The sequence below is a fragment of the Myxine glutinosa genome, chromosome 12 (assembly GCF_964187855.1).
Source record: "Myxine glutinosa chromosome 12, kmMyxGlut1.1, whole genome shotgun sequence".
NCBI classification, from domain to species: Eukaryota; Metazoa; Chordata; class Myxini; order Myxiniformes; family Myxinidae; genus Myxine; species Myxine glutinosa.
Genome location: NC_136272.1, coordinates 58177358 through 58201412, shown reverse-complemented (window position 1 = coordinate 58201412; position 24055 = coordinate 58177358). Strand labels below are relative to the sequence as shown.

Genomic DNA, 24055 nt, shown 5'->3' with positions numbered 1-24055 from the left:
ATAGTGGTGGAGCTACCCCCGCTATCAAGACGGACCTGATGGATTTACAAGCCATGTATGAAAACATAATGAAGGCAATAAACGATAGGGAGGAGCGATTTATGGCCGACATGAATGAATTGAAGGACGGAATGAGGGGAATGAAAAGGGAATTGAAGGGAGAAATGAGGGGATTGAATAACAGCATTAATGCCCGGGGTGAACAGATCAAAAGAATGAGTGATAGTTTGAAGGAACAAAGAATGAATTGAGGGAAGGATAAAAGAATGGTGCTGATGGGAGGAGTCAAGGGTGGCAGAAAATGAATCCGAACGGGGAGTTAAATGGGACAATGGAGGAGTGTACAGCCCATGCAGATGTGCACGGGGCTCAGGAGCTGGGAATGGCAATTGAAACAAGCGTTACGCCTAGGTCCCCCGTCGGTGAAGTGATGAGTTGACAAAGTGGACGACGCAAAGTGGCCATCTTGGATTTTGACGTGGCGACCCAATTTTCAATAGCGTTCTTCCTTATGCGTCGATACACCCACACACCAGATTAGAAGTTAGTAGTTCGTTTATTTTTCAAGATATTGTGCTCACAAGGTTCAGACATATATATGGTGGTGGCCATCTTGGATTTTGACGTGGCGACCCAATTTTCAATAGCGTTCTTCCTTATGTGTAGATACACCCACACACCGAATTAGAATTCAGTCCTTCGCTTACGCACGCACGCACATCCGCCCGCACGGACGGACGCACACACGGACGGAGGGGAAAACCATAGTCCCCCTTTCGCTCCGCGGTGCGATGGGGGAGAATAAATGGGGAAGGTAGGGAAGGAAATTTACAGGTAAATGCTGGCCTGGAGGTGTATCGGGGCCGGGTGGATGTCACAACACCCCAACCGAGGATGGATTGGACTCCTTGCCGCACAAGGGCGGTTGTGCAGTGCAAGAGGAGATAACAATAGGGGGGGGGGGGGGGGTTTCCGAGTAATGGAGCTGGACCGGGTATTTATTGGGGAAGACCTGTCGGGGCCGCAAATTATTGATGGGGATGATGAGCATGATGTGACACGGCGGTTGGGGACCTGGGACAGTCCCATGGAGGTGGAGCTTCACCAGGCCCAAAGGAGCTTGGGTGATGAGGTGAGTCGGTCCGAGGAGGAGGTTGAAGTGACCGAGGGGACCCTCACCATGCACTGCGGTTGGGTACAGGAGGCTCCGAAATTGGATAACCAGTTGGGGGAGTGTGTTGGCTCCATGCTGGATTTGGACCCTGGAGAGTCGGGAAAAAGAGCCTCGGAGAATTTGGTTCCCGAAGCGAATGTGGAACAGCTGCGGGGAGGGGCAGAACAACCTGAGGGAGTTGTTACCTGCAGCTGCGGTTTGGCACAAATGGGGATGAAAATTTTTTAAAGGAAAAATAAATTTAGATTTAAATGGGAGTTGGATTTGGAGCAGCCATGTAGGGATTTGGTCCCCAGGCTGTGGAATTTGGACCAGGAGAGGTCATTGGGGATGGCCTCGGGCAAAAGTTGCCCCTTTGAAAATTTGGGAATGCCAGCCAGCTGGGGGGCTGGGCTGGTGAGATTTGGACGTGGGGTCCAGCCATGGGTGTCATGGTACGACCTGGGCTCCACGGGGGGTCTGGTGGAGTGTGGCGTCCCTTGTCCAACGGGGCGCCACCCGAGCGGTTGGCTCGGGCCGGCAGGGTCACCGGACCCTGGGGGGGGATAAGACCTCCAGGGAGTCCGAGGTGGTTTCTCAAGCCTGGGATGGCATATATTGAGGACCACAAGGGGGAGGTGTTGTGGGTCATGCTTTGGTGGTGACATCGCGGACGGCCAACTTGGGCCTGATGTGGTGACCGCCCGGGCATGCGGCCTGACACCCTCTCCCTAAGACTCTGGGACAGCCAGCATGTGGTGACCTGCCATGCTGTGCTGGGCTCTGGACACGGGTCGAACCGAATGGACAGGGATGGAGTATAGCCTGCCAGATAACCATTGGGGCATCTGTGGAACGTCATGGTGTGAGAGTGACCTTCCACAGATGTTCCGTTATGATTTGTAGACTCTCGGTTTGGGAAGAGAGCCATGGGAGTGTTGAATCGGGAATTGGTAACGAGCCGAGTATATGGGCCATGCTCGGCTGGCATGTGTATGGCAAAGCATCTTTCTTTGGTGAGTTTAGTAAAATGTGAAAAATGTTTGGCATGGGAAATCTGAGGGTTAGATGCAAATTTAAGAGTGAATTTTGAAATGGCATGGTGGTCACTGACAGCAGTGACACCGTTATTGATCCAGGTGTGTAGACCAAAGTGTTGGAGGCTGTGATAAAATTGATAGGTTAGCAGGACACAGCTTTCAACTGGTTGCGGGGGCGACTGTGCCAATATTTGGGACGCGGGGTTGTGGGGATGTAGTTGTGTCGTTTGAGGGTCAACGTGGTGCTGTGCGTGTCCGAGGTGTGTGGACCATGTCTTCTGGGTGGGTTTCCTGGTGGAGCATGGCTGTCGACTGGACCTTGGTGTGGTCAAGTGTGGGTGGGCACTGGGGGGCTGCAGTTCTGTGGACTGGGGGACGAGGGCGGCGTAGGTGACGTGAGGGGAATGCCACGCAATGCGACCGTCTCCCCCAGGGCCGAGGTTGTGCGTGCGGTAGTGTTTGTTGGCAGCAGGTGCTCACCACATTGGCCAGCTGGGGCTGGTGCAGCCATGTTCCTCGCAGGGGGACCGAAGGATGGATGGTGGGTCGCACCCTTATGGATACTCATGGGCCATGTTGGCATTTTGACTGCTCACCTTGTCCCGATGACCCTTGCACGGTAGAGGTGCGGAGCTGTCGTGGCCACAGGTAGTTGTGTAGTGATAATCACCGTTGGATGCGGATCCACATGCCTGCCAGTATAGTGGGGACGAAAGTGAAATTTGGTGAAATTTGATTGGTCCAATGAGAGATTTTGGGATTTTATGGGTGGATGGCACTTTTGGACCTGACCAACCGCTAATTACCTGCTCATCAAAGTAAAGGTAAGGCCTTGATGTTTACTGTCCCAGGCTTCAGGACTTGCTTAGTAAATTGGGGGACATGTAATTTGGAGTTGGGGGCGGGTGAGAGTGACGACATGGCCGGTGAGGGGGATGGAATGGGTGCCACAGAGTCTTGTGAGTGGGGTTTCTGTATGTGTAGAGGTTATGTGTTTTTATGTGGTCGTGAGGTTGGAGAAAATGGATGAGTGATGCTTATTGAGTGTTTATTGTGTTTTGAAAATGCGTAATGGTAAAATGTGAACTGGGGATTTCACATGAAGCAGGCCATGGCAACTCTTTTGCAACATCTTTTCGGTACCATCTTCTATGGAAATGTGCTGAGAATGGAATGGCAGCGGGGGAGAAAATGTGTTTTGGGGATCTTGTGGGTGGGGAAGGTGTGTGTGTCCGCAGGTACAGATCAAGTTCTGAGGAGCGATGCCTGCGCCCCCCTCCCTCCCCCTCTGCGGCAACTGCCCCTGGCAGCCAGTGGTATCTGGAAATTGGAGCTCGTCGGTGGAGGGTCTGTTTGGGCGCCGTGGGGTAAAGGAGACTCCCGGCGACCCATGGAGCTGCGCTGAAGCAGGAGGCAACGGAGCCTGGTGTGTGGAGACCCTCACCGATGGGGTAACGGTGAAAAGGGCTGTTTGGCTGTCATGGGGCCAAGAGGTAAAGGGGGGGGGGGTGGGGGGCAATGAACTTGTGAGTCAAGTGCCTTGTTTTTGGGACTGTGGGCACCACAGCCTGAAGCGCCCCTACCATCTTACTGGTGCGGTACCTCCCCACTGCCTAGTTGAGAAAAATGCACACCACGAATGACATCTATGCCATGGTCCTGCAGGGGGGGGGGGGTGGGGGGGGTGAAACAAGTGCTCTATCGATTTTTGTGTTGTGATGACTTTTGGAATGAGTATGAGTGGTTAAGGGTTGTGTTGAATGAATGAGGGCGAAATCCACCGAGCCATGTCACTCACCGGTAACACCAGGACAGGGCCCGTGGAAATTTAGGGGTGCATTTGGATGGCCCCACAGGTAAGGTTGCGTCTTGTGGCATCCATCGGGGGATGCGGTCTGTAGACTGGGGTATGTACAAATGTTTATTAGAGTTTTTGAATTTTTGATTAAGGTTAAGGTATGTGGTTAAGGTTTTGAGTGTTTGTTTGTTTGTTTCCTCCCACCACAGGAGTGACGAAATGAAATCATTGTACATATTTGCATGATTGTTAAGGGGATTAGCATGTTAAGGAGAATAGGTCGGAAGTCCGGCTCACTTCCCACAGCCCTCCTGATTTATTTCGTAGGTTAATTAAGTGTGAGGCAGTAAGTGTTAAGACTGGAATGGTAGCGACTGCAGTGAACCTTGCAGGAGCTACGGTTCCAGGGGGGCAGGCGGGGGGGCTGTTATGAATTTGGGTAGAGTGGTATCTAGAGCCAGGTAGATCTGTATAGGTAACATGCTTCGACTGTCGCGATAGGGAATCTACCCTGTAATAAGTTCTATGTTAGTCTGGTTTGTCGGGATAAGCTGTATTGGTGTCACCGCTACGAGGGAGCAGGGCGTGCTAAATAGTGCAGGGATTATGGATAAGATTCCTTTGTTCGTCGTCCCACCTGTCGCCGAACCTTTGTCCCTTATGGCAATGCATACTCATATAGACACTTAGATAGGCCCTTTAGTGCAACATTAAATAATTCCCCTTACCCTTACAATGACCTTGGAAGAAGAGGGGCAGGAAGCCAGATCAAGGCACCGCCGGATGGCCGCCACCAGCCGCACCACCAGCTGGCCTGGCAATATCGCGTGAGACGAGCTGTAACCACGCCACAGGGAATGTGTGATTGGTTGGCGCGGAAGGCGCGATCCTGGAGCCAATCAGCGCGGAAGGCGCGAAGACACAGCTGAGAAGCGGGTGGTTGATTGGTGGGAGGAGCGGCGGTGACGGAGGAGGCGCTAGAAGGTTCGGTGGACGGCGGGAAGCTACGAGGCTCTGGTTGGTAGCGCGCCAGAACTGACGTGACATGCCAAGTTTCAAAAGGACTTGCTGGTGGGATTCTGGACACTACGGACCTCTCTTTTGCTCAAGGTCATCTGCCATCTGCTTGGAAATCAGCCAACATAACCGCTTTGCACAAAAAAGGTGCAAAAACAGATCCCAGCAACTACAGACCAATCAGCCTTCTCCCAATTATCAGCAAAGTCATGGAATCCATCATTGCTTCAGATATTAAATCTTTCCTCTTCTCCAATGGCTTGATCTCTGATCATCAATTTGGTTTCAGACCTGGTCACTCTACTCTGGACATGCTGCTTCTGCTGTCTCAACAATGGATGGAGGTCCTCAACGCCAAACAGGAAATTAGAGCTGTCTCCCTTGACATTTCACGTGCCTTCGATACGGTCTGGCACCCTGCTCTGCTCTCCAAACTCTCCTCCTTTGGTATCCATGGAAATCTCCACGCATGGCTGGCGGACTTCCTCTCTGGTCGTAGTCAACGTGTGGCCCTGAATGGGTTTCTCTCATCTCCTCTTCCTGTTCAGGCTGGAGTTCCCCAAGGTAGTGTTCTGGGCCCTGTGCTTTTTCTGGTCTTCATCAATGATCTCTCTGACTCTCTTGAAAATCCTCTCTATCTCTTTGCTGACGACTCTACTCTCTGTCGCTCCATTCCTCATCCCTCAGATCGGCAGTCTGCAGCCTCCTCACTCTCTGCAGACCTGGACAAAATCACAGACTGGTCAAACAAGTGGAACATGTCTTTCAATCCTGACAAATCTCACACTCTTACAATGTCTCTCCGAAAGGACCGACTGGACAACCATCCCATCTACTTTCTCAACAATCCTCTCCAAGAAGTTCTGTCGCTCAAGCTTTTGGGTCTCACTATCTGCCATGATCTTTCTTGGGAAAACCACATTTCCAAGCTGGCCTCCAAAGCCAGTCGCCGACTGGGCATCCTCCGTCGTGCGAAGTCCTTCCTTGGCACACCTGAGCTCCTCACCACATACAAGGCTTTCATCCGCAGCTCAATGGAATACTGTTCCCCCCTCTGGGCTGGTGCTCCTGCCTCACACCTTGCTCGGCTTCACGCTGTTGAGGCCAAAGCTTTCAGAATCATTGGAATCTCCTGCGATGTAGTCAACGCCGAGGGCCTTTCACTCACTCACCGCAGGCAGGTTGGTGGTCTTTCTATCTTCTACCGACTCCTCTCCGGCCTTGCTCCCCCAGCTCTCTCTGTGCTCTGTCCCCCCAATATTCCTTCAGGTCGCACAAGATCTGCCTGCAACCCTCTTATGGTTAAACTGCCAAAGTCTAGGCTCTCTGCTCACCTTCACTCTTTCATTCCCCTTTTCTCCCGCCTCTGGAACAAACTCCCCCACTCCCTTCAATCCCACTCCTCCCTCCAGGTCTTTAAAACAGCTGTTCACCACCATCTCTTATCTTCCCCCATCGAAAACCTTGATCTTTTCTACCCCCGGTAATTCACCCCAGAGTCCTTGCAGTGTTCATATGTTTTAATCCTCTCCCACCTCCCCCCAAGTCCTCCCGATGTCCCTGCTCTCAAATGTTGTGTTTGTGTCCTTCCCCTTCTTCCCCTTCTCTTTTGTGTCCTCCCCCCTCTCTCCCCATCTTGTCTGCCGCTCCCCTTGTTTTTTGTGTTTTGTGTGTCGGTTTGTCTTTTTGTGTGATTAATGTTTGCTCTTTCACGAGCCTCGATCTTGAATAAAAAAAAAAAAAAAAAAAAAAAAAATTGTGTCGTGCTGATGGTTCGCGCTTGGATTTCGTCGTGCTGATGCTTCGCTCTTGGTATTGAGTTGTGCTGGCCCTTCGCTTGTCGTTGTTCGTCCTTGGCTCTTGGCTCTTCGTCTTGAGAGGTCCTGGTGGTCATTGGTTCGCCGTCTTCGTGGTGCTTGGAGCGGTGCTCGGTGATTTTGGTGATGTGAGCGAACGGACCTCGTGGGGGGTCGACGAGGAGCCTGGAGTGGGGCGTTAGCTCGGGCCTGGCGGAGCGCGTGGGCGAAGCGGAAAGAGGGTTTCCTCGCACCGGAGCTTGGAGCCGCATTGGACGGTGGACAAGACTGCAGACAGTTAAGACGCACCACATTTCACACGTACACGACGGACAGTTATTTTTGCAATTCATTCCCCTGTCTCGTGTTTGGAAGTCGGTGTGCAGGATCCTGATTTAGGACATTTTATTACCGGCGCGTATTTCCCTGTCCCGTGATTCATTGTAAACAAGCGTTACGCCTAGGTCCCCCGTCGGGGAAGTGATGTGAGTTGACAAAGTGGAAGATGCAGAAAACATGCTACGATATGATATTTCGCTCACAAGGTTCAGACATACATGGCGGCGGCCATCTTGGATTTTGACGTGGCGACCCAATTTTCAATAGGGTTGTTCCTTATACCTAGATACACCCACACACCAGATTAGAAGTTGGTACTTCGCTTGTTTTTCAAGATATTGCGCTCACAAGGTTCAGACATATATATGGTGGCGGCCATCTTGGATTTTGACGTGGTGACCCAATTTTCAATAGCGTTCTTCCTTATGCCTAGATACACCCACATACCAGATTAGAAGTTGGTACTTCGCTTATTTTTCAAGATATTCCGCTCACAAGTTTCAGACATCCCTGAAACTTCCCTGAAAATGTCTGCTGCTCTTCTTCTGCTCCAATCGGCTCATCTGATCATGTGCTTGTCAAGGTGGACATCTCTCTGACCATTCTCAGAGAGCCTCCTCAGCGTCGACGAGTCTGGCATTTCACTCAGGCCAACTGGCACGGTCTTCAAGCAGCCATCAATCATCTGGACTGGTCTCCCATCTCTACCGCCTCTGACATCAACTCATCCTGGGAATTCTTTCAAAGTAAATTGCTCTCTCTCATGCACAGATTTATCCCATCTCGTCTTCAGTTGTTATACCCTTCCTCCCGTCCATGGTACACGGAATCTTGTGGTGAGGCTGTTGCCCTGAAACAACTTGCTTTCGTCTCCTGGAAAGCAAATCCAACGGAAGGAAATCTCATTTCCTTTCACAAAGCCCGAAACAAGTGTGTGTCCACCCTCAGGAGAGCCAGGAAACAATATCTCACCGTTCTCAAGACCGAACTCTCTTATCTGTCTCCCTCTTCCAAATCCTGGTGGTGTCTGGTCAAATCTGTTTCTGGTTTTTGTTCCCCCTCCATCCCCTCCCTCACCTCAAACGGCTTAACGGCTGACTCCGCACATGAAAAAGCTGAATGCCTCAACTCTGTGTTTGCCTCTAAATCTTGTGTCCCAAACCCATCCCTTTCTGTACCCACCGTACCCAGTCGCTCCTGGACTCTGTGTCCTTTCCTCCTGACAAGGTGGAAAAGTTTCTGTCAACCCTCGACTCTGATTCTGCAACTGGTCCTGACGGCATCAGCCCACGGGTCCTAAAATCATGTTCTTCTGCTTTTTCACTCCCTCTTTCTGTTCTCTTCACCCTCTCTTTTGCTCAAGGTCATCTGCCATCTGCTTGGAAATCAGCCAACATCACCGCTTTGCACAAAAAAGGTGCAAAAACAGATCCCAGCAACTACAGACCAATCAGCCTTCTCCCAATTATCAGCAAACTCATGGAATCCATCATTGCTTCAGATATGAAATCTTTCCTCTCCTCCAATGGCTTGATCTCTGATCATCAATTTGGTTTCAGACCTGGTCACTCTACTCTGGACATGCTGCTTCTGCTTTCTCAACAATGGATGGAGGTCCTCAACGCCAAACAGGAAATTAGAGCCGTCTCCCTTGACATTTCACGTGCCTTCGATACGGTCTGGCACCCTGCTCTGCTCACCAAACTCTCCTCCTTTGGTATCCATGGAAATCTCCACGCATGGCTGGCGGACTTCCTCTCTGGTCGTAGTCAACGTGTGGCCCTGAATGGGTTTCTCTCATCTCATCTCTTCCTGTTCAGGCTGGAGTTCCCCAAGGTAGTGTTCTGGGCCCTGTGCTTTTTCTGGTCTTCATCAATGATCTCTCTGACTATCTTGAAAATCCTCTCTATCTCTTTGCTGACGACTCTACTCTCTGTCGCTCCATTCCTCATCCCTCACATCGGCAGTCTGCAGCCTCCTCACTCTCTGCAGACCTGGACAAAATCACAGACTGGGCAAACAAATGGAACATGTCTTTCAATCCTGATAAATCTCACACTCTTGCGATGTCTCTCCGAAAAGACCGACTGGAAAACCCTCCCATCCACTTTCTGAACAATCCTCTCCAAGAAGTTCTGTCACTCAAGCTTTTGGGTCTCACTATTTGCCATGATCTTTCCTGGGAAAACCACATTTCAAATCTGGCCTCCAAAGCCAGTCGCCGACTGGGCATCCTCCGTCGTGCGAAGTCCTTCCTTGGCACACCTGAGCTCCTCACCACATACAAGGCTTTCATCCGCAGCTCTATGGAATACTGCTCTCCCCTCTGGTCTAGTGCTCCTGCCTCACACCTAGCCCGTCTGCACGCTGTTGAAACCAAAGCGTTCAGAATCATTGGAATCTCCCGCGATGAAGCTAACTCCAAGGGCCTTTCACTCACTCACCGCAGGCAGGTTGGTGGTCCTTCCGTCTTCTACCGACTCCTCTCTGGCCTTGCCCCCCCAGCCCTCTCTGGGCTCTGTCCCCCAAATATTCCTACAGGTCGCACAAGATCTGCCTGCAACCCTCTTATGGTTAAACTGCCAAAATCAAGACTTTCTGCTCACCTTCACTCCTTCATTCCTCTTTTCTCCCGCCTCTGGAACAAACTCCCTCACTCTCTTCAATCCCACTGCACCCTCCAGGTCTTTAAAACAGCTGTTCACCACCATCTCTTATCCTCCCCCATCCAAAACCTTGATCTTTTCTACCCCCGCTAATTTTGGTCCCCTTGTGTTTTATACCTCTCCCCCCCGCCCTCCCCCCCCCCCCCCCCCCACGCCTCCTTCCCCCAAGCCCTCTCCCTCCCACACTTCTCTCTGCTCTCAAATGTTGTGGTTGTGTGCTTCCCCTTCTCTCCCCATCTTGTCTTCCGCTCCCTCTTTTTGTGTGTTTTGTTTGTCTGGTTGATTTGTTTGTGAAATAAATGTTAGCTCTTTCACGAGCCTCGATTCAGTATACAAAAAAAAAAAAAAAAAAGAAAAAAAAAAAAGACATACATGGCGGCGGCCATCTTGGATTTTGACGTGGCGACCCAATTTTCAATAGGGTTGTTCCTTATGCCGAGATACACCCACACACCAGATTAGAAGTGTGTGCCATCACCAAGACCATCGATTACCAGTGAAACCATAAGGTGTGTGCCATCACCAAGACCATCGATTACCAGTGAAACCAAAGGGGTGTGCCATCACCAAGACCATCGATTACCAGTGAAACCATAAGGTGTGTGCCATCACCAAGACTATCGATTACCAGTGAAACCAAAAGGTGTGTGCCATTACACCTTTTGGTGTAATCGATCGATCCGTCTTCCACCGACTCCTCTCCGGCCTTGCTCCCCCAGCTCTCTCTGGGCTCTGTCCCCCAAATATTCCTGCAGGTCGCACAAGATCTGCCTGCAACCCTCTTATGGTTAAACTGCCAAAATCAAGACTCTCTGCTCACCTTCACTCCTTCATTCCTCTTTTCTCCCGCCTCTGGAACAAACTCCCTCACTCTCTTCAATCCCACTCCTCCCTCCAGGTCTTTAAAACGGCTGTTCACCACCATCTCTTATCTTCCCCAATTCAAAACCTTGATCTTTTCTACCCCCGCTAATTTCACCCCAAATCCACTTTTTTGAGGTGACTTTTGACTTCTTTCCTGGAAGTCCTTGGTGTCCTTGCATTTTATACCTATCCTGCCTCCCCCTAGGCCCTCTCCCTCCCACACATCTCCCGGTGTCCCTGCTCTCAAATGTGTTTGTGTGCTTCCTCCCCTTCTCTCCCCATCTTGTCGACCGCTCCCCTTTTTATATACTTTGTTTACTTGTTCGTTTGATTTGTTTGTTTGATAAATGTTAGCTCTTTCACGAGTCTCGACTCTGTATACCAAAAAAAAAAAAAAAAAAAAAAAAAAAAACAGCAGAATAGAGGGACTTTTGGAGGAAAAATGTGTGAGGTGAAGAATGAGAGAATAAACAGAAGGGGAGAACGACAAAGGGCATGAACAAGTTGATACAAGCTCAAGAACAAGTAAAAGTTCAAAGAACAGAAAGGGAAAACTGGGGATGAACGTGCAATGGAAAGGTGGGTGAAGGGAGATAGGAAAAAAAATACAATAACACGGGATGCAAGGGATGGACTCGTGGATGGAGTTAAGGGGTTAATCAGGATAGAAAAGATCATGAGTATGGATGGGAGATGACACGAGGAATTGAACAGCCATCTTGATGCTCTGGAGGCAAGAATGGAACTGAACAAACTGAGAGGAAGTTGGCTCCACAATGGAGTTTTACGGACAGTTTTGTTTCATGAAAGAAACACAAATTTTAATGAAGGAAGCCAACAAATCCTGACATAATATTTCAACACATGTTGAACAAAATATTTTAAGGAAAAACAATATGATAGTGCGACTTAAATCTTTTTTTCTTTTATTTTTCTTCTTAAACTTTTTTTTCTTTTCGAAGCTGTCCACGATCTTCATGTACGCTCGAAGTTAAGTTTTTGTTCACAATTGTATTTTTGTCGAAACTGTATTTATCTTAAGTGTGTGTACCTAAGATTTGTCCCTTGGAAGATTAACGGTGTTAATCTTTCATACTTGTATATAATAAGTCGAGTATTTTGTGCAGCGGTATATCGCGGCCTAGTTCTTGAAGATTCCTACCTTGCGGCTTGTTTTCTCCCAGTGGTCGATTGTGGTCCTTCTAATCTCGTTCTCTCAGTCTTTTCACCCCATACTTCCTTGTTTAAATTCTTAACTTGAAAAAAAACAAAAGAAAAAAACATTTCCTTCTTTTCGTTTGTTCATTCTGCGACCACGTGTTTCACCCCCATTTCACGCCATTCCCCAGATCTGTTTTGCCCTGTTCTTTTTGCTGGCACCTTTTCCCCTGTTCACGTGACTCTTGGTTGTCCCTCAAGGCTCCCTCTCCCCGTTGGTATTTTTGTGAATATTAGATTGTCCTCCACGGTTCTATTTAAATATGTTTAAACTTTCCCCTGCAGTGTTTTATTCAGTGGTATATTACACATGCTGTTTTTCTTAATATTTAAAAGGCTTTTTTCAATTTCCTCTCCAACCCATTCCACTTCAAAAAAAATATTCAACCTCTTATAATTCTAAATCACGACATGCTCTAAATTCAAATTCATTCCACCCCTCCTCCATCGTTCTTAGACAGATTGCTAACTTGAAAATCACAATAAACCCAATTTGTTATAAATGTTCGTCTTTCATGAATCATCCACTTTCTAAACTCCCCCCTTGCCCCTCCTAAACTCCCCCCATGCTGCTCCCCTCCAAAACTCCCCCCTAACTCCTCCCCTTCAAAACTCCCCCCTACTCCTCCCCTTCAAATCTCCCCCCCCCCCCCTACCATCCCTCTCCAATTCTCCCCCTTCCCACCTCCTTCTCAAAGCTGCCTCCTCCCCACTTCATCTCCTTTCTATCTCATACCTCCACCTCCCCCAACCTTCTACTTTCCTGTGCCCCCCCCCCCCCCTCAAAGAACCCCTCACTGTGCCTCATCCCATCACCATCAAACCCTTCGTCCTCTTCATCCTTCCCTTTCTTGTAAGTCTTCTGTATTCTCTGACACACTATCAACTGCTCTTCCTACCTCCCCATCTCATCCTTCATCTGACCTGACCCATCCCCTCCCCTGCCCTGCACCCGATGCTCCCCCTCTCTCCTCATTAACGATATGGACCTCAAACATCCGGGGCCTTCGCTTAAACGTGATTGATCTCTCCATTCCGGTTGATTCTGACAATCCAGACTTGATCTGCTTAACAGAAACTTTCCTCCTTCAAGATGTCTCTGATTCCTTAATATTCTTCCTGGTTACTCCCTCCTCCTGTATGATAGACCTGGGCCTCGTCCTGGTGGTGGGGTTGCTATCTTTATCAAAAACTCTCTTCCTCACTCTCCTTGCACTGTCCTCTCTCCACCCCACCCCCAGGAGTACCCCTGGCTACGGCTTCCTCTCCGCTCCCACCTTTTGTTCATATATGTTCGGTACCGTCCTCCAAACAGTCATGACTCCATTTACATGTCGCTGTCTGACAACATGGACCAACTTCTATGAACTCATCGCAACTCTCTCTTCCTCATATGTGGCGATTTCAACTGTCACCATGCCAGCTGGCTGGGTGTGGGTTCCTCTCTCACCAGTCATGGCACCTCAGCAAAGCACTTCTGTGATTCATTGGGACTGACACAATCTGTCAATTTCCCGACCCGGATCTCAGTCAATGGAGTATCTTCCTTCTCTTCTCGACTTGGATATGACAAACTTCCCTGCAAATGTCTGCTGCTCTTCTTCTGCTCCAATCGGTTCTTCTGATCATGTGCTTGTTAAAGTGGATATCTCTCTGGCCATTCTCAGAGAGCCTCCTCAGCGCCGACAAGTCTGGCATTTCACTCAGGCTGACTGGCACGGTCTGCAAGCAGCCATCAATCATCTGGACTGGTCCCCATCTCGACTGCCTCTGACATCAATTCTTCCTAGGAATTCTTCCAAAGGAAACTGCTCTCTCTCATGCACAGATTTACCCCATCTCGTCTTCAGTTGTCTTACCCTTCCTCCCGTTCATGGTACACTGAATCTTGTGGTGAGGCAGTTGCCCTGAAACAACTTGCCTTTGCCTCTTGGAAGGCAAATCCAACTGAAGGCAATCTCAGTTCCTTCCACCAAGCTCGGGACAAGTGTGTGCCTACCCTCAGGAGTGCCAGGAAGCACTATCTCTCCACACTCAAGAATGAACTCTCAAACCTGTCTCCTTCCTCCAAATCCTGGTGGCATCTGGTCAAATCCGTTTCTGGTGTTTGTTCCCCCTCCATCCCCTCCCTCACCTCAAATGGCTACACAGTTGACACCGCACGTGACAAAGCCGAATGCCTCAACTCTGTGTTTGCCTCAAAGTCTTGTGTCCCAAACCCATCTCTCTCTGTTCCCATCTCACCCAGTCGAACCCAACTGCTCCTGGACTCTGTGCCATTCTCTCCTGACAAGGTGGAGAAGTTTTTGTCAAATCTCAACTCTGATTCTGCAACTGGACCAGACGGCATCAGCCCACGGGTCCTAAAATCCTGCTCTGCCGCTCTATCTCACCCTCTCTCTGTTCTTTTCACCCTCTCTTTTGCTCAAGGTCATCTGCCAGCATCTTGGCAATCAGCAAACATCACCGCTTTACACAAAAAGGTGCAAAAACAGATCCTTGCAACTACAGACCAATCAGCCTGCTCCCAATTATCAGCAAAGTCATGGAATCCATCATTGCTTCGGATATCAAATCCTTCCTCTTCTCCAATGGCTTGATCTCCGATCATCAATTTGGATTCAGACCAGGTCATTCTACTCTGGACATGTTGCTTCTGCTGTCTCAACAATGGATGGAGGTCCTAAATGCCAAACAGGAAATCAGAGCCGTCTTCCTTGACATGTCACGTGCCTTCGATACGGTCTGGCACCCAGCTCTGCTCACCAAACTCTCCTCCAATGGTATCCATGGAAATCTCCACGCTTGGCTTGCGGACTTCCTCTCTGGTCGTAGTCAACGTGTTGCCCTGAATGGATTTCTCTCATCGCCCCTTCCTGTTCTGGCTGGAGTTCCCCAAGGTGGTGTTCTGGGACCTGTGCTTTTTCTAGTCTTCATCAATGATCTCTCTGACTCTTTGGAAAATCCTCTCTATCTCTTTGCTGATGACTCCACTCTCTGCCGCTCCATTCCTCATCCCTCAGATCGGCAGTCTGCAGCATCCTCACTCTCTGCAGACCTGGACAAAATCACAGACTGGTCAAACAAGTGGAACATGTCCTTCAATCCTGACAAATCTCACACTTTTACTATGTCTCTCCGAAAAGACCGACTGCAAAACCCTCCCATCTACTTTCTCAACAATCCTCTCCACGAAGTTCTGTCGCTCAAGCTTTTGGGTCTCACTATCTGCCATGATCTTTCTTGGGAAAACCACATTTCCAAGCTGGCCTCCAAAGCCAGTCGCCGACTGGGCAGTGAGCATCCTCTGTCGTGCGAAGTCCTTCCTTGGCACACCTGAGCTCCTCACCACATACAAGGCTTTCATCCGCAGCTCAATGGAATACTGTTCCCCCTCTGGGCCAGTGCTCCTGCCTCACACCTAGCTCGACTTCACGCTGTTGAAACCAAAGCTTTCAGAATCATTGGAATCTCCTGCGATGAAGCTAACTCCGAGGGCCTTTCACTCACTCACCGCAGGCAGGTTGGTGGTCTTTTTGTCTTCTACCGACTCCTCTCTGGCCTTGCTCCCCCAGCTCTCTCTGTGCTCTGTCCCCCAAATATTCCTCCAGGTCACACAAGATCTGCCAGCAACCCTCTTATGGTTAAACTGCCAAAATCTAGGCTCTCTGCTCACCTTCACTCTTTTATTCCCCTATTTCCCCGCCTCTGGAACAAACTCTCCCGCTCCCTTCAATCCCACTCCTCCTTCCAGGTCTTTAAAACAGCTGTTCACCACCATCTCTTATCTTCCCCCATCCAAAACCTTGATCTTTTCTACCCCCACTAATTCACCCCAGATACACTTTTTCGAAATTACAACTTCTTTCCTGGAAGTCCTTGCAGTGTCCATATGTTTTATACTTCTCCCACCCAAGCCCTCTCCCTCCCACAGTTCGCTTGATGTCCCTGCTCTCAAATATTGTGTTTGTGTCCGTCGCCCTCTCTCCCAATCTTGTCTACCGCTCTCCTTATTTTGTGTTTTATGTGTCGGTTTGTGTCGCTTTGACTTTTTATGCGATTAATGTTAGCTCTTTCACGAGCCTCGATCTTGTATACAAAAAATAAAATAAAAATACATTTCGTTACATACCATATTGTGTGGTTGGTCTCTCCTCTTCAGGTTGGAGGCTGTAAATATCTTCAATTTTGATTCCAACCATTTTGCTCGTCTCAGCGGTTTCTTGCTGCCCAATGTCACCAATAAGAGACATTAATGGAGGATCGGATGAGCTCAGCTTCTGAGCGCAGCTGGAAAATTCCTCGCTCACTTTATTCAGCATGGCACACAAAATGTCCATCGTGGCAGATTCTGGAGGTTGGATAACTTGGGGCTGCCAGAAAGTCTCCACAAAGTTGCGGAACTCGGCATACATCACAAAAGGAATTTTTTGTTTGGCAAAGGAGAACAGCTCTGCTCTCATGGAGTCTGACTTGGTGCATGCTTGGAACAATTCTTGGTTCTTTATGCCCAGCTCCATAACCATGGCTTGCGCCGTTTCCAATCTAAGGCCATGAACGTGCAGCCATTCTGTGAAGCTCTCTACCTCATACATGGCCTAAAGTAGATAAAACACACAAAACCAAAAAGAAGTGTCACAAACATCAATCATTGACTTTCTTTTCCAGATATACAATGGTCGACTATAATAACCAGTAGTGATCATTCTATCTACGAGTAACTTTGACCTACCTGTCAGGTCTTTTCAAATAAGCTTTCCCTTTAAGAGCCCTCCAAATAACACGGACATTTTAATTCACCCCCTATAACTCCGATGGTCGCGTCCAGCTGGCAGCCACAGAGCACTGCAAGCGACCTCGCACTTTGCGTTGAGGAGCACCACCACAAAGTCTCAGTAGATCACAAAACTCTCGTCCAGTGTCTGCAGTCCGCAAGAGGGGAGAAGTTGCAGCTTTGACAGGTACAAGTTACTCATAGATAGAATGACCACATATCGCATATCAGTCGAAGGCAAAGTAGGTGGTATCCAGTAATATCCCATTGGTTGTTATCTCCATATGTGGGTTTCAGAAGGATTCACTGCTGTTGTGTGTGTGTGTGTGTGTGTGTGTGTGTGTGTGTGTGTGTGTGTGTGTGTGTGTGTGTGTGTGTGTGTGTGTGTGTGTGTGTGTGTATGTGTGTGTGTATGTGTGTGTGTATGTGTGTGTGAGTTTGTGATATTTGTGCATCTAATATGTAAAAAAAACAAGACCGAAAGTCGAACAGCGGCGTAGCCGGGCTTGTTTGATACTTTCGTTAAAGAAGATAGTAATACCTGGATGGGGATACCAGGAAGCAAATAATGTTAGTATTAATTTTTTTTTTTTTTTAAGTACTGTAAAGTCTCGTCACTGTCTGTCACCATGGAAACAAAGAGATTACATTGAGACTGGTTTATTCTCCGTTTTGAGTAAACATGAACCAACCATACACTGCTTCAATCCAGTAACTTTGCAGTCATGACAAAGAGATTGTAGTGTTACGATTATATTTAGTATGTTATTATTACTAGCGGGGTCACCCGTGGGAATCCCACGGGCATGGAGGTGTATCGTTGCGATTGGTGCAGCCGTTTTTGCGGTACCCGGGACAATAACGTTAGGTGGGAGTCCAAACCTGAAAATGCTGGAGACCAAAGCTGAAATAGGAAAAACAATATAGCCTATTTTACTCCAGGGGGTCCCAGAATTACCCACCCAAAATTTCGTTGCGATTGGTTCAGCCGTTTTTGCGGTACCTGGGAACGGACGGACAGACAGACGGACAGACATTTGGTAAATTATAGTAAAGCTTAATGTTATTATTATTATTACGAAAATGATACTGCTGTATTAAGACATGGGTAATAGGTTCAGAGTCCTGGTGATGCAAATGTTGTTGAGATAGTGGGTTGAAAGTCCCCTCCGTGCGCACAGTTTACCGTCCTGATGTGCTCTTGCACAAGGTTAGAAGCCTTGGAGGCACAGGTGGACAGGTTAACGTCCGGCTAGACTCTTGCAAAGGGAGAGAATTCCCAAAAGTATAGAGGATGGGGGTATAGGGGTTCTGAATGTATTAAGTGTTAAATAAAATAGTTTGTGTACAACGTTTTTTTGATGTATACAGTGCATTCAGAAAGTATTCAGACCCCTTCACTTTTTTCACATTTTGTTATGTTGCAGCCTTATGCTGAAATCGTATAAATTATTTTTTTCCCTCATCAATCTACACTCAATACCCCATAATGACAAAGAGAAAACAGGATTTTAGAAAGTTTTGCAATTTTATTTAAAAAAACAAACTGAAATATCACATTGACATAAGTATAAGACATAAGTGTCATGAAATTCTGTCTAACGTTCTGTCTAACGATGTATGCGACATAGCTGGCGCCGCTGACTCTTTCATCGCCCGCGGGGCGATCCGAACCACGCTCGACACTAGCTGGCGTCGGACCCGCGCGCGTGGCTCGATCGCCACCTCTGGATGTTTCGACAACTAAGGGGCCACGCGGGTTAACCAACGCTGTTATTCCAGTCATGATTGAGGGACAGATGGTGAACGCCTTGATCGACACGGGCTCTACTGATAGCTATGTTGACTTGCGGCTCGTCCAGAAGCATGGCTGGCCGATTCTCGGGACAACGCGCAGGATTTCCATGGCTTCTCAAGCTCTTTGGCTGCGTACCAAAGGCGAATGCCGGCTGAAGCTAGTGATCAATGGCCGAATGTTTCCAGATGTGCATTTAATGGTTTTACCAACGTTATGTGCAGAAGTGCTACTAGGTCACGATTTTCTTCGTCGACATGGACAGTTAGAAATGGAATTTGGAAGTGACAATACTCTCTCTGTGTGTGCTCTGGCCGGGACGGAAATTGAACCCCTGACGCTGTTTCCAAATTTGACTCATGACTGCACCCCGGTTGCCGTTAAATAGCGACGATACTCCCGGGCTGACACGCAATTTATAGCGGAGGAAACTAGCCGACTTCTAAAGGAGGGTATAATCGAACCTAGTCGATCGCCTTGGAGGGCTCAATTCTGGTAGTCCAGACAGAAAATCATCGCAAACGCATGGTAATCGACTACTCGCAGGCAATTAATCGGTTTACACAATTGGACGCCTACCCACTCCCGGGATTGGATTCCCTGGTTCGGCAGGTGGCACAGTACTCGATCTACAGCACATTAGATCTCCGAAGCGCGTATCATCAGATCCCTATTGCGGAGGCCGATCGCATCTACACCGGGTTTGAATCCGGACAGGGGTTGTACCAGTTCACCAAAATACCTTTAGGGGTCACAAACGGGGTGGCATGCTTTCAAAGGGCCATAGATGACATAATCGCTAAGGAACACTTAACCGATGTCTTTGTTTACATGGACAATCGAACAGTTTGTGGGTACGATCAGGCCCATCATGATGCTAATTTGCATCGTTTCCTCCAGGTTGCGCGCACGTATCGGCTAACCCTGAACGAGGCTAAATGTCGCTATTCCGCCCGAACGATAGATCTCCTGAGGTACACCGTGACCCAGGGCACTATCACTCCAGACAAGGAGCAACTGCGACCTTTGCTCGACATGGCCACACCACATGATCGCGGTTCGTTTTGGTTTTTTTTGTTTTTTGTATGCAAGATCGAGGCTCGTGAAAGAGCTAACATTAATCACACAAAAAGACAAACGGACACACAAAACACAAAAAACAAGGGGAGCAGCAGACAGGATGGGGAGAGAGGGGGTAGGACACAAACACAACATTTGAGAGCAGCGACATCGGGAGGACTTGGGGGAGGTGGGAGAGGAATAAAACATATGAACACTGCAAGGACACTGGGGTGCATTACCGGGGGTAGAAAAGATCAAGGTTTTCGATGGGGGAAGATAAGAGATGGTGGTGAACAGCTGTTTTAAAGACCTGGAGGGAGGAGTGGGATTGAATGGAGTGGGGGAGTTTGTTCCAGAGGCGGGAGAAAAGGGGAATGAAAGAGTGAAGGTGAGCAGAGAGCCTAGACTTTGGCAGTTTAACCATAAGAGGGTTGCAGGCAGATCTTGTGCGACCTGAAGGAATATTGGGGGGACAGAGCACAGAGAGAGCTGGGGGAGCAAGGCCGGAGAGGAGTCGGTAGAAGACAGAAAGACCACCAACCTGCCTGCGGTGAGTGAGTGAAAGGCCCTCGGAGTTGACTACATCGCAGGAGATTCCAATGATTCTGAAAGCTTTGGCCTCAACAGCGTGAAGCTGAGCAAGGTGTGAGGCAGGAGCACCAGCCCAGAGGGGGGAACAGTATTCCATTGAGCTGTGGATGAAAGCCTTGTATGTGGTGAGGAGCTCAGGTGTGCCAAGGGAGGACTTCGCACGACGGAGGATGCCCAGTCGGTGACTGGCTTTGGAGGCCAGCTTGGAAATGTGGTTTTCCCAAGAAAGATCATGGCAGATAGTGAGACCCGAAAGCTTGAGCGACAGAACTTCTTGGAGAGGATTGTTGAGAAAGTAGATGGGAGGGTTGTCCAGTCGGTCCTTTCGGAGAGACATTGTAAGAGTGTGAGATTTGTCAGGATTGAAAGACATGTTCCACTTGTTTGACCAGTCTGTGATTTTGTCCAGGTCTGCAGAGAGTGAGGAGGCTGCAGACTGCCAATCTGAGGGATGAGGAATGGAGCGGCAGATAGTGGAGTCATCAGCAAAGAGATAGAGAGGATTTTCCAGAGAGTCGGAGAGGTCATTGATGAAGACCAGAAATAGCACAGGGCCCAGAACACTACCTTGGGGAACTCCAGCCAGAACAGGAAGGGAAGATGAGAGAAATCCATTCAGGGCCACACGTTGCCCACGACCAGAGAGGAAATCCACAAGCCATGAGTAGAGATTTCCCTGAATACCATAGGAGGTGAGTTTGGTGAGCAGAGCTGGGTGCCAGACCGTATCGAAGGCACGTGATATGTCAAGTGAGACAGCTCTGATTTCCTGTTTGGCATTGAGGACCTCCATCCATTGTTGAGACAGCAGAAGCAACATGTCCAGAGTAGAATGACCTGGTCTGAATCCAAATTGATGATCAGAGATCAAGCCATTGGAGAAGAGGAAGGATTTGATATCTGAAGCAATGATGGATTCCATGACTTTGCTGATAATTGGGAGAAGGCTGATTGGTCTGTAGTTGCTGGGATCTGTTTTTGCACCTTTTTTGTGCAAAGCGGTGATGTTGGCAGATTTCCAAGCAGATGGCAGATGACCTTGAACAAAAGAGAGGGTGAAAAGAACAGAGAGAGGGAGTGAAAGAGCGGAAGAACAAGATTTTAGGACCCGTGGGCTGATGCCGTCAGGTCCAGTTGCAGAATCAGAGTCGAGGGTTGACAGAAACTTTTCCACCTTGTCAGAAGGAAAGGACACAGAGTCCAGGAGCAGCTGGGTACGACTGGGTACGGTGGGTACAGAAGGGGATGGGTTTGGGACACAAGATTTAGAGGCAAACACAGAGTTGAGGCATTCAGCTTTTTCATGTGCGGAGTCAGCCGTGTGGCCATTTGAGGTGAGGGAGGGGATGGAGGGGGAACAAACACCAGAAACAGATTTGACCAGACACCACCAGGATTTGGAAGAAGGAGACAGATAAGAGAGTTCTGTCCTGAGAACGGAGAGATATTGTTTCCTGGCTCTCCTGAGGGTGGACACACACTTGTTTCGGGCTTTGTGAAAGGAAATGAGATTTCCTTCCGTTGGATTTGCTTTCCAGGAGACGAAAGCAAGTTGTTTCTGGGCAACAGCCTCACCACAAGATTCCGTGTACCATGGACGGGAGGAAGGGTATGACAACTGAAGACGAGATGGGATAAATCTGTGCATGAGAGAGAGCAATTTACTTTGGAAGAATTCCCAGGATGAGTTTATGTCAGAGGCGGTAGAGATGGGAGACCAGTCCAGATGATTGATGGCTGCTTGAAGACCGTGCCAGTTGGCCTGAGTGAAATGCCAGACTCGTCGACGCTGAGGAGGCTCTCTGAGAATGGTCAGAGAGATGTCCACTTTAACAAGCACATGATCAGATGAGCCGATTGGAGCAGAAGAAGAGCAGCAGACATTTTCAGGGAAGTTAGTCATAACCAAATCCAGAAGAGAAGATGCTCCGTTGACTGAGATCCGGGTTGGGAAATTGACAGATTGTGTCAGTCCCAGTGAATCACAGAAGTCCTTTGCTGAGGAGCCATGGCTGGTGAGAGAGGTACCCACACCCAGCCAACTGGCATGGTGAAAATTGAAATCACCACATATGAGGAAGAGAGAGTTGGGATGGGTAGATAGAAGTTGGTCCATATTATCAGACAGCGAGATGTAGATGGAGTCATCACTGTTTGGTGGACGGTACAACACACATATGAACAAAAGGTGGGAGCGAAGGGGAAGCCGTAGCCAAAGGTATTCCTGGGGGTGAGGTGGAGAGAGGGCAGTGCAGGGCGAGTGAGAAAGAGTTTTTTATAAACATAGCAACCCCACCTCCAGGACGAGGCTCAGGTCTATCATACCGGAGGAGGGAGTAACCTGGGAGAGATACCTGGGAGAGAGATACTTTGCTTGCCCCTCCCCTGGCCAATCACGAGTTCCCCCTGGACGTGGCTCTCAGCCTGCCTGGACAATGTGTGTTTCTTTGTGGTGATGTAACTGGCTGCAGCTACATCGGCGGTGCCCGGAACTGGCTTCCTGCCTGTTCTTTCTGTAAGTCTTGTGGCGGCGGGGGAATTAATTAATGTGGTGCACTAATGGATCTAGCTAATGTACACTGATGTGCTGCCATACGGTACAAAGGGTAGATCACAGGTTTCACACACGCAGGAATTAGCCTAATCCCTACAACTATTTAACACACGATCATCCTAGTATGATCATAGGTACACACTTAATCCGACAAACCGCCTAAACACAGAACTTATCACATCGAGATTCTCTAGCACGACAGACGAAGCACGATACCTATGCAGATCTACCTAAATCTATATATGCCTACCCCAAAATTCATAACACAGCCCCTCACCCCCCCCCCCCCCCCCCCGGAACCGTAGCCCACGCAAGGTTCACTGCAGGCGCGACCATTCTAGTCTTAACACTTACTGTCTCACAATTAATTAGCCGATGAAATAAAGCAGGAGGGCTGTGGGAAGTGAGCCGAAGCTACCTACCTATTCTCCTTAACATGCTAGCCCCTTAAACAACAATGCATTTCAAGTATGTACACTGATTATAATTCGTCGTTCCTGCGGAGGGAGGAAAACCAACAAAGCACTCAAAAACTAACTTAACCACAACCTTAACCTTAAACTTGCAAAAACTCTAATAAACATTTGTACAACCTTCGGTGGAGTAGTGTAGCAGCATAGCAAACCTGTTGTGCATTTTGTGATACAAGCACCAAATTTGGCACAAATGTACATGAATATTGTTGCGGATATGGAATTTGGCCTCCATATCCGCTTGTAAATATTCCCCTATTTCCCCAATACTCCCCAACTATCCCCAATCCCCCATTCCCTAGTCCCATTGCCTGTAAATAACACTCCGTAGAACCGACCTGCCCCTTTTTCCCCCATTAAATGTCGTGCCCAGGTCCACCGCATCTCACGTAGACAACTTTCGGACATCTTGCTAGTTATTCTTAGTCTATGTCAGTTAAGGACTCGTTTCCATTAATTCTGACTCTTCGTTGCACCAGAATGTGATTGTATGGCACCAGTAGTGAGTTTAGGACCTCCCCTTACCTCCTCCCATCTTCCCCATGAAACAACAACAACAACAACAACTACAACTACAACAACAGAGGAGCTTGGGGGCGGCGAGGCGCGGGGAGTGTGCGTCCTCACACCGGCTTGGTTAGCCGCCATTGCCATGTGCGCCCACGGGGTTACCAGTACCACGAAGGGGCTGGCTGTCAGCCCCTCGTCAGGGGCGGAGCCCGGTAACCCCCCGCAGCCAGTAAGAAGGGCGGACTGATTCCATCTGGGGCGGAGCTAACTAGCCGAGGGCGTGTCACTCCCCGCCGGATATGCGCAGCGACTTACCGGACGTGACGTCAGATGCGCCCCCAGCTTGAGAAGACAAGTCGCGACCTCCGAGCGCTGAGCGACCTCCCCGCATCTTTGGACTGGACC

General features: G+C 49.0%; 1 protein-coding gene across 4 annotated transcripts in view; it reads right to left on the bottom strand.

Annotated features, from left to right (window-relative positions):
- Nucleotides 1-24055, bottom strand: part of LOC137437428 (uncharacterized) — a 139190-nt gene that overhangs the window by 25934 nt on the left and 89201 nt on the right. For 2 of the 4 annotated variants that reach the window (XM_078766841.1, XM_068131742.2), the window contains exons 2-3: nt 16624-16813; nt 16024-16489 (exon numbers count right to left, since the gene is read on the bottom strand). In XM_078766841.1, the coding sequence (XP_078622967.1) occupies nt 16024-16486 (463 nt within the window). In that variant the 5' untranslated portion in view covers nt 16487-16489; nt 16624-16813. The remainder of the gene's footprint in view (nt 1-16023; nt 16490-16623; nt 16814-24055) is intronic. The other 2 variants (XM_068131743.2, XM_068131741.2) reach the window with 1 other exon arrangement.